Source organism: Takifugu flavidus, unplaced genomic scaffold (assembly GCF_003711565.1).
Source record: "Takifugu flavidus isolate HTHZ2018 unplaced genomic scaffold, ASM371156v2 ctg858, whole genome shotgun sequence".
NCBI classification, from domain to species: domain Eukaryota; kingdom Metazoa; phylum Chordata; class Actinopteri; order Tetraodontiformes; family Tetraodontidae; genus Takifugu; species Takifugu flavidus.
This window is the reverse complement of record NW_026622468.1, coordinates 10394-21110: the sequence shown is the minus strand read 5'-3', so window position 1 is coordinate 21110 and position 10717 is coordinate 10394. Positions and strand designations below refer to the sequence as shown.

The window sequence follows — 10717 nt, the reverse complement described above, 5'->3', positions numbered from 1 at the left end:
TTCATCTCTCCAGAACTATGGAAATCTCCAACTGTGTGAAAACAGATCCACTTTGTCTCTTTTGTGGAACTGATCACAAGTCTTTATGTCTCCTACATGTGACATCTCTGGGTTTTAAGGTAATAAAATGTACTGGAATATTCTGCGGACTTATTTCGGGGCGGGGTGTTCGAATCGTGGCATCAACTATCCAACTATCTAGATTCTTAGGCGGGGCCATTAACACTACCAGTCAATAAAGCTATGCCATCTGGAATTAAAGGGTTGCCTCGGCCTCTACGGCTGAGCTGTAGATTTCCGTCTACCTCAGGGGTGGGGAACCTTTTCATATCGAGGGCCATTTAAATTTTTATAAAGTCCTCCGAGGGCCATACTATTATGAACACATACCTAGGGATGCAAAGAAAAGACGAAAAAAAAGTCTATAACCACTGTTACTAAGTCTCATGATTGCTGCATTTGAATTTGAATTATTTATTTAGCACTCATGCATATAAAATCACAAAAAAAAAAAAAATAAAATGACAAACAAGTAAAATATGTTTACATGATCATATAAAACAATAAAAAAAAGAGGTGCAGAGTTGAGGCAAGAGACCCGTAAGGGCCTGTTCGAGGCCTCTACTCACAAAAACTGCAATACAACAAGATAATCAAGAAAATAAATGAAAAGAAAGAAAGATAAAGACAATAATAATAACAACTAGAAAACACTCGGGGAGCGCAGACCTCCGCCAAGCGCAACAATTCCTGGCATATTGTGATTTCCACCATAAATATTAGTCCCACATATACTTTGACTATATATTTAGATTCCTTGACCATAAAAACATACCGTTAGCCACTGGAATCATAACAATATGTCTTAGTTCAGTTATTTTAGTTATTCACGAAAAAAGAATTCACGCTTTGAAACAATTTTACTTTGTCCGGCGTGAGCACCTCAGCGGCGGCTATGAGGCACTCCTTCACGAACTTCCTTCGGCGTGAGGTTTCAGCTTCGTGGCTATTAATTCACTCACCACAAAACTTGCACGCGTAATATTCTCTCTGTCGGTACATGGTCGTGTGAGAGCTGCTTGTTGAGCCTCCAACTCCGACGAAGAGCGTTAATTTTATCCAAAAACGCATCTGTCCTTTCAACTCGTCGAGTTTAGCGTGTTCGAGCTGTAATGGTGCTCGAGATTTGCCTTTTTCATCACTGCCAACGCCTCGCCACAAACTAGGCACACTGGCTTGCCTTTTACTTCAACAAAGAAAAAATCATTTGTCCATTTCTCCTGGAATACACGGCATTCTGCATCCACCTTCCTTTTCTTGACAGTCGCCATGATGCATCAATTTTTCGTCCATGTCAATCAGTCCAGCCCACTACGTACATCACATGCTGTGTTCACTGACCCTGACATAACCGTCTGTTTTTATCTCAGAAAACGGGAAAATATTTCCTCTTGTTATGAAAGAAATTTCAGGATACGAAAGGCAAAAATAGTTTAGCAAACGGTCCAAATGTATAAGTGCACATAGAAAATATAAATCTTATTGCGTTGCGGGCCGGTAGAAATGGTCTCGCGGGCCGTATACGGCCCAGAGGCACGGGGTTTCCCCCCCCCCCTGCTTATGTTTTTCACCAATGTTGCGCTCAAACCGCTGAATGCAAAGCTTTGTTCTCACCCACCGTCTCTTTCTGTGCTGCATTCCACAGATTAAACTCGGCTACAAGATCGCTGCTCAGGTAATCTGTTTATTGCACTCACAACCCAACAAACTGATAATCCTAAATGGGTCCAAACACGCCAACATAACCCGAAAAAACACGATTGACAAGAAGCTGCGTCACGTTATTGCTACGCAGCTAATGCTACTGGAAATATGTATGTGGTAATAAAGCCCCAAGGCAACAATCAAGTCGCTGAGAAACAGTTATGGATACGAGTACGTTGGGAGGCGTCTTTCAGAGATAACGTCTTACTTTTATCGTCTCCGTCTCCTGCATCTGGGCCGGTTGAGGGAGGAGCTACGGGCTGGTGACGCTGCGATTGCTAATCGGTGATTGGACAGTATAAAAGTTAACCGCGGTCTGCTTATATGACGTCAGCAGACCACAACCCCGAGACGAAGAAAATCCTCGACACAAACTGCATTTGAGTTCAAAAAATGTTCAAAAAGCCCATGTTTAGCAATAAATAACACATCTTTAAACTCTGCTTTTCTAAAGGACACACATATATTCAGACTTACCTGATACTGAAAAGTAAATTTAAACAGATTAGGAAAGAGCACCAGTGAGGAAGTAGTTTTATTGTGTTTACATGACATTTAGCTGGATCATGTGACCTACCTGATCACATAGTACCTGTGTTTGAACCTTTGGTATCTATGTTTCTATATAGATAAAATCAGTGTAAAGCTTTTAACAATACTTTAATCAAACAAATGGAGGATCAACAGAATTCAGTGAAAGTGTTGATCTTCTGGATCCCTTGTCTAATATAAGTGACAAATACCAAATGCAAATGTTTAACTTCAGCATTTTATCTAAATTAGCACAAATGTTATTTATTTACCATTTTAGTCACAGAGCTGATGGCAGACTAACATATTTAAGAGAATAGCAACCTCACTTTAACATGTTTCCAATAGATTTATTCATCATTGTTTCCTCATATCATATTGGGTGAAGTTTCCCAAGTAGCTATATTCCTCCATTAAAATCAACTAAACCTTTATTAAGTTTTGACACTCATCATTACATGTTTGTGGTGGCCAATTAAAGATGTTGTTTCTTTTGCCTCACACTTAATGTTGCTTATTGTGCATCTCAAATTGTGTAGCGGTGAGACACATGAGTCAGTCACATTGCGCATATTGTGCAAAATGGAGACTCTCAATCGTGAGCCCTGCACAGTGCAAGTTCTTCATAAAGGGAGGGGTGGCCCTGTTTGTGCCAATTATGAGCTTGCCAAGTGCCAACTCCCAGAATTCTCTCCTGTGAAATTCTCTCCAATCCTGGGAGTTGACAGGTTTCCAGTCTGACACCCTGAAGCAAGACGCTAAGCAGGAAAGAATATAGCCATGTTACACATTTGCAAACTGTAGGTCCTGGGCTACATGGGTTTATAAACTTACCGAGCACCAAATGCCATACGGCTCCAATATGTCATCCAACTAGCCACATTTCTAGTTCTATGGCTACGATACGCACACATCACAGCCTGAAGAAATAGAGCAAAATCACCATCGGTGCGCTCTACACCTCTTCTGAGTGTGAAAACTATTTTATCGGTTGATCAACATCATTTCCAGTTTTATTTCGTGGGACATATGACTCATTCTTTTTGTCACTATTGTTGATATATTGATATAAAGTGATTCCAGACACTTCTTTGATTTTCATGAAACACGTTAATTGCACGTTTTTATGTATTTAACATCTAACCGTTGCTTTAACAAAGTGGAAAGTTGAGTGGTTACCCATTTTATAATCACATATGGACTTTTGGTTAGTTTACCTCACAATAGCTGTTGATAATAAGCTTTGGAGCACATTATCTCCACCTACAGGACTGGAGTGGAGATTTCTGTTCCTAATTTTTGATACTTGTGATGATGGTTTTTGTTGTTACTATGGTTGATGATGTATTGATATAAAGTGATTCCAGACATTTCTTTCATTTTCTTGAAACATGTTAAATCACTGAATTTAATAAATATTTAGCAAGAAAAAAACCACAATCAGCATCCCAGAATGATGAAGAGAACACAGAATTTGAGGGTTTTTTTTTGGTAATTTTTAAAAAAAAAGAAAGTAAAGTATTACAGTGAGAACAGAACTTTAGGGTTTGTGAGGTCTTTGATTTTTCTTGATCGTCTTTGAAACTCAACTAAAGTCTGCTGAATAGACAGATTGGGCATCTGCTTCACACATGACAAAATGACAGGAAAGATGAAGTAGAAGATTTGGCAAACAGCAAATTAAGGTGATCAGGTTGATTCTGAGCTGCAACGGCATCAATCTAAAGGGATTCTGTAACTAAAATCTCATGCAGTGTCTTTCAGACCAGGGGAGTGCAAATCTTGATCTACGCAAACCAGGTTGCTAAGCCACTGTCTTCTTGACATAAGGGGACTCTTCTCTTCTTACATTCAGAGTAGTTTTGCTGTAGATTTAGCAGTTAACTTTGAATATTTCATCAGAATAGAAAAGTACTTGAAATCCTCTGTCCTGTCCTTTCTCTCCAGTATTGAAACATGGCCAACCAGATCGTAAAGACCACTCAAAGTCTCACCACTGCAGCAGAGATGCGGGAGACCACCAAAATGCTGATGCAGCCCAATGCAAACTGGGAGGAATACCTGACCCCTGCTCCTCTCTCTATTGCTATAATGGGGGAGTTGGTGTTCATCTCCTCCTGTGAAGATTTCTCCATCAATGAGAACCGCCCAGAAGGAGGTTTCAAGTACATCAAGTACCCAAACTCCTTCAGAGCCTGTCTGATGCAAGTGTGTAACTCAGGCTGGCAGGCTTTTAATGAGGCCCACAAGAACATGGATCAAATCCGTATTCACACGGGAACAGTTCCTGATTACATGAAGGCGGCAGTCAATGTTCTCTTTAACGGCAGTGATGATGTGATCAAAACTCTTCTGCCAAACCAGCTGGACAACATCCGTGACATAGCAGAGGAGTGTGTGATATTGGCAGAAGGTGTTGAAAAGAAGTACCTTGATGTCATCTGTTTAATCCAGGAGCTGCTGGAGGCTTCCGTCAATGCTAAACATTTTTATGGAGAAGAGCTCGAAAAGGTGAAGATGAAGCTAGAGGAAACTAAAATGAAAGAGAAGACAGCCAGGCAGCTGAATGAACGGTCCAAGAAAGCAATGGAGGACTTGGAAAAGGAGATGGAAGGAGCACAAGAGGCATTCAACAGCGCCATGAATTCCATTCCCACCGGGTGGGAGATGATCGCCATGGATTTCGTGGAAGGAATCTCCTCAGCAGTAACAGGAATACTGAATGGATTTGTTTCCAGAACAAGTAACTCATCTGGGGGAGCAGGTGGATCACCCACAACCCTAAATGACAGTGATACAAAGGTTGATGAGATTGCACAAATAAGAGTCTGCAGCAAATCTGAGGAGATTCTGAAACTGGCAGGGCTTCTCAAAGAGTTTGTCAAAAATGGAGAAATAGACTGGAAGGACCTGTATGATCAGAAACATAAAACGTGTACCAAGGCTAACTGGATTGAAGAGCAATTTGAAAGGATCACTGGGGAACTAAAGAAACTACCAGAGGAGAAACTACGTGACAGAGCACTGTCCATCTGTGAGCGTGGCATCAACATTTGTGAAGAGATGAACATGTATACTCCAGAACGCAAGTGGAATGATGAAAAAACCAAAGAGCAGAATACGAAAATTACACAGTTGCATGAAGATTCACTTGCTTTTGACTCCAACAGCAAGAAAATTTCAGGTACTCCTGCTCTGACCCCCAAACCACCAATGATGTACAAGACGGAGAACAACTCAGAACACAAATCAGCTGGTCAGAGCTTCTGAAAATGCTCGTTACAAGATTGAGCTGAGCAGAGAACAACTCAAACAAACGCGTGACTCCTATCAAAAGAGTGTGGAGAACATGGAGAAGAATGAAAGGGAACTGACTGAGATTCTGTGTGAGATGCAAAAATGCAACATCAAAGAGATTGACTTTGACACCACCATCAAAATGCTGGTCAAGGGTCTGGACGCCATGGGCAGGGTCAAAGAGCAATGGGAGAAGATGGTTCGCTTCTTCCAGATGGTCTCCAACATTGTCAAAACCAGCCTCAGCAAGACCCTGAAAAACTTTGTTACTACATGTGATGACTCAAAGAAACTTTCTTACAACGACAAGCTCTTCACAAAAGACCTCCTGTACAACCAAGCCTTCCAAGCCTCCAACGTTGCCAGCCTGGTCCACATGATCTCAGGGACGTACACTGAGGTGTCCAGCAAGTACCTGATGGACAGAGTGAGCAGCCTGGGCAGGCTCATGGCCATGGATAAGGACAGACCTGAGTTCCATCAAGAGCGCGCCATGCTGCAGCAGTCCTGCCAGGACGCTCAGAGAGGTATTCTGCAGCTGGTGATCAAGAACAAAAAAGACTTTGAGAGGAAGACCGATGCAAGAATGGAGAAAATCGAGTGTGAACTGAAGGCCATTCTTCCTGCTGCCCCACCCCAGGAGACTGAGAGGATTAAAGAAATTGTCCAGGCTGGCTTTGAAGGACAGGAGGACTACTACTAATTCAACACGATTTAGAATAATTGAACTGTCGTCACATCAGCGCTTTGAGCAAAAGATACTACACAACTGCTTTTTGATGCTAATTACTTACAAACATGTGCAAGAAGACTTGGTAAAAGTTTGTAAACTAGTTTTGGGACTCGTGTTTTAATCTGCCCTCCACAAAAGTGAGACCTTGGGAGAAAATCATCAAGGCACAGCCAAAAAAACCCAAACCTGGTTGAAGAGACGATGCCAGTCTGACAGTAGAATGTGAGTGATCACATTTGATCTGTGATGACAGCAGTAAATAATAGTCCTGTTTTTAAGCTGAGCTGTTGTCTTCTTCGGATTGGGGTTTTAAATCGGATTGATCTCACAAAATCTCTGATGCATCACCTTTGCATGGATTCACTTACTGTTCTGATCTTCTGAAGACCCTGTTTGTTGACCTTCACACAAAGAAAACACTCTTAATAGAGACGGTAATGTGGACGCAGGACTCAAGGAGGTGCGCACAGCGTGAGACCAGACTGGAGAACGATCACAGATATGAAGTGGACTAAAGCTCTACATCACCATCTCCTATCAGACGGACCATGTGGTGGCAAATAAAAAGATCACAGTAAAACTCAATGGTGAAAGAATAAGTGTCCAAGTAATTTCTGACCTGCTTAGTTTCTTTAATGAAACCTGGGATGCAACATGCGTGTTATTATAGTTATTAGTCAGAATTAGTACTTAGTGTTGGTAATGTGTGTTGTTATTATTAGACTGCTCATGGTGAAGGTCCTGAGGAACGCTGACTGCTTTGGTGCTTTTGCTGACAGTAGCATTGATGTTTATTCTGTGACGGCAGTAAATAAAGGTCTCCTGTTTAGACTGAACTGTTGTCTTGTCTCCTTCTGCCCATGACTGCTGTAAGGATTGATGTGTGAGATAACTGTCTTTATTTGTGACGGTACTTCCTAAACTAGCACATGTACAGTCTGTAACCGTGCCCTCTGTTTATCTGGAGGAATTCATCACATCAAATGAAACACCTCAAAAATAACATATTAAAAGACATCACTTCTACAAGCACCATAAGGTCAAAGAGAAGTCAACCATCTCTTCTTTCTGTGCAGTATGAATTTTGATTCATGCAATTTTCAAATGCTGGACACAAAGAAAATAGGAGATATGAGGACATTCTGAGTTATCTGTAAAAGTCCCAGTTATCATTCCTGGGATGTACTCCAGTACTCAGTGGCAGACACTGCATGGATGGTTTCATTCATCATGCTTCCACTACATTGAACTCATGTATATTTGAGGAGAACAACTTCATATTGGTGAAAGTGTAGTTCGGGCGATGAGTAAGCTAGACTGAGGCAGTGAAAGGTGTTTGTCATAATGAGCTTTTTCTTTTTTCTTTAATATTTAGGTCTCCATCTTTCAGTCTAGTGTGATCATGGCTTGGAACATTTCCTGTAGGTATGTATCACAACCACAAGACTTCACAGTTTACATACAGTTTGATCAACAGTCAGAATTAGGGCTGTCCAAATGATCACGTTAACTTGCTTATGTCAAAATGAATACATTCACTTTGACAGTCGGCGGCCTCACAGGAAGTCTGTGGGTCCGACCAGCTGCAGCTGTCGGTCCTGCTGTCCACAGTTCTGTTTATGTGGGCTGAAGAGAAGCTACCTGAAGTCCAGGTCCGACAATAACGTGATAATTAAGGCGTTAACACTGACATCACTAATCATAATAGATACTGTTGTGGCTGGATTATGTGTGTCTTCCGTAAACAGGTCAGAACATTTGCATATGAGCCAAAATTGTCAGACATTTCACAGTTATTTTTTACCGCACAAAAACCTACATGGATGATACACATTTAAGGTACCTTTACACTAACCCACTGTAAAGCCAAGAGTTGAGGTGTGAAGAGCGAAGGAGAGCATCAGCTAACAGCTCACCATCAGCTCAGCTTCTGTTTTACCCGAACCTACAGCTACGTCCCAGGTGGGCCTTTTGGTGCCACAGTAATTATTGCCCCTGCTACCACAGGTGTCCAGAACTATAAATACTTATTATAAACCATAAAAGAAAAAATAACAGCAATGATCAGCCAATGCAGAAGTACATAAACAAGGTTTATACGGTTCACAAATATAAATGTAAACATATTGAAACACCGTAATGACCTGTCAAGTGTTTGGTAAGTCGACCCTGTTGGTCCAGGTTCTTAAGGCTTTCCTTTTTGGACTCACAGTTCTGTAGGTTCCCAGGACAGGGAGCTGAGGAAAGTGGCCCAGGCTGTGATCATCCCACTGAAGAGTGGACTCCAGTCCTTCAATAAAGTTTCAGAGATCCTCCTCAGTGTCCATGCAGACATGGTCCTTCCAGACACTCAAACCTTTGATGATATCAGAAGACAGATTCTAAATATGGAACAACAACTGGAAAGCTCTGAGAAGAAAGCTGCAGAGGAGCTCCAGGACGTGGACAGGCAGACTGAGGTTCTCACTGCAGACCAGGGTCGTTTAGCAAGGCTGAAACAGGAGAAACAGTTAGAGTTAGACAAGCTACAAAAACAGCTGGGCTCTTACAGGTCTTCTTTGGAGACCTACAAAGATGCTCTGAACACCCAGAGGAGAAACCTGGAATCAGCAAAAGAAACTTTAGAGAACATGAGAAAGAAGAGGGATGAAGCAGAGACGATGAGGAATGTAGGACTTGGTCTGCTGGCCATCCCATTCGTTGGATGGGCTGTTGGTGAGTAAATAAAAGTTGAAGCTTTAAATGATCTGAAACATGTTCAGTGATTTTGTGTTTGACTAAAGTTACTAGAAGACAAGTGTGAGACACACTGAAGACGTCTTTGGACAATCACGATCTGGTCATGTGAATCTACTTTACATTTATTTCAGGCTCTGGTCTGGCTATTGGTGGCGCTATAGATATGGATCAGGCCTCTGGTGCTGTCGACACTGCTAGAAGTGAGGTGGACAGCTGTGAATCTCAGGTCACAACATACTGCAACAAAGTGTCGGAGTTCCAGAGCTTGATCTCCAAAGCTGAACGTGAAATCCAAGATGTTGACCACAAAATTCATCAACCTGCGAGATTTGTCTGGGAGGCGGGAGGTTGTTGCTGATGTTCAGAATAAAATGAGGAGAGTTGTCAATCAGCTGGGGGTGCTGAGTGGGGTGGGGAATGTGGCAGAGCTGCAGACCCGGCATCTGGTCCTGTTGGAGCCTGTGATGAAGGTGATGGAGGAGATGACAACAGCACTGGGTCGGATCACTGGAGAGGAGCTGCTGAACACAGAAGGGATAAAGAGCCTATTGGGGCGCATGAAGAGGAACCAGGAACAACTAAAGTGCCTGGTTGATGCTAAACAGGGAGCAGATGATGAGTATTATTAACTCTGATGTTCTGCTGTTTGGTGAATTCTAACATAGAAACACCTGTGGCTCATTGATAAAAAACTGTCAGGACATTTGTCTTCTTCTGAATGTGTCCAGCTCAGGAGAAGCAGTTTTTTCTTTTGTGTAATAGTCTGTTTATAAAACCTGAATCTTCTAAATGTCTGAAAATTTCATTGATTTCATGATAAAGGCTGAATATGTTCTTCCAAATGAGACTTCTCTGTTTGCTTTATGATCAGATGTTCCTCAGGATACAACAATGAACTCCTGCTACTAATTAAATTTTGTTTGGAGGGTTTTCATTTCAGGTGTTGATCTGCAAAACTAGAACAAGTCATCATGAGGTAGACCAGGGGTGGGGAACCCCCAGCCTCTGGGCCGTATACGGCCCGCGAGACCATTTCTACACGGCCCGCAACGCAATAAGATTTTTATATTTTATATGTGCACTTATACAGTTGGACCGTTCGCTAAACTCCGCGAGCTGCGAGTAGCAGCGGTAGCGTATTTTTGCCTTTCGTATCTTGAAATTTCTTTCATAACAAGAGGAAATATTTTCCCATTTTCTGAGATAAAACAGACGGTTATGTCAGGGTCAGTGAACACAGCATGTGATGTACGTAGTGGGCTGGACTGATTGACACGGACGAAAAATTGATGCATCATGGCGACTGTCAAGAAAAGGAAGGTGGATGCAGAATGCCGTGTATTCCAGGAGAAATGGACAAATGATTTTTTTCTTTGTTGAAGTAAAAGGCAAGCCAGTGTGCCTAGTTTGTGGCGAGGCGTTGGCAGTGATGAAAAAGGCAAATCTTGAGCACCATTACAGCTCGAAACACGCTAAACTCGACGAGTTGAAAGGACAGATGCGTTTGGATAAAATTAACGCTCTTCGTCGGAGTTTGGAGGCTCAACAAGCAGCTCTCACACGACCATGTACCGACAGAGAGAATATTACGCGTGCAAGTTTTGTGGTGAGTGAATTAATAGCCACGAAGCTGAAACCTCACGCCGAAGGAGA

At 42.1% G+C, this 10717-nt stretch overlaps 2 protein-coding genes and 1 long non-coding RNA gene across 3 annotated transcripts; 2 read left to right on the top strand and 1 right to left on the bottom strand.

Moving 5' to 3' along the window:
- The first annotated feature begins 1619 nt into the window (after nucleotides 1–1619).
- Nucleotides 1620–7161, top strand: LOC130521304 (uncharacterized). The gene is given in 3 exon segments (XM_057024893.1): nucleotides 1620–1735; nucleotides 4243–5555; nucleotides 5557–7161. Coding segments are annotated over 2 exon segments (2043 nt in total). The 5' UTR covers nucleotides 1620–1735; nucleotides 4243–4251; the 3' UTR covers nucleotides 6296–7161.
- A 495-nt stretch (nucleotides 7162–7656) lies between these two features.
- Nucleotides 7657–8902, bottom strand: LOC130521306 (uncharacterized). The gene is made up of 2 exons (XR_008949281.1): nucleotides 8767–8902; nucleotides 7657–8681 (listed from the first exon to the last, which is right to left on the bottom strand). It is a non-coding gene; the product is annotated as an uncharacterized LOC130521306 (long non-coding RNA).
- On the top strand, nucleotides 8659–9906 carry LOC130521305 (uncharacterized). The gene is made up of 2 exons (XM_057024897.1): nucleotides 8659–9040; nucleotides 9196–9906. The coding sequence occupies exons 1-2, from the start codon at nucleotides 8659–8661 to the stop codon at nucleotides 9420–9422; spliced, it is 609 nt and encodes a 202-aa protein (XP_056880877.1). The 3' UTR covers nucleotides 9423–9906.
- The last annotated feature ends 811 nt before the right edge of the window (nucleotides 9907–10717 follow it).

What these genes read in the sequence shown, in the direction of transcription:
- LOC130521305 (XM_057024897.1), top strand. Translation starts at nt 8,659, where the DNA reads ATGGTCCTTCCAGACACTCAAACCTTTGATGATATCAGAAGACAGATT. An exon ending in ATTCGTTGGATGGGCTGTTG is followed by an intron (nt 9,041 to 9,195) that starts GTGAGTAAATAA and finishes CATTTATTTCAG; the next exon opens with GCTCTGGTCTGGCTATTGGT.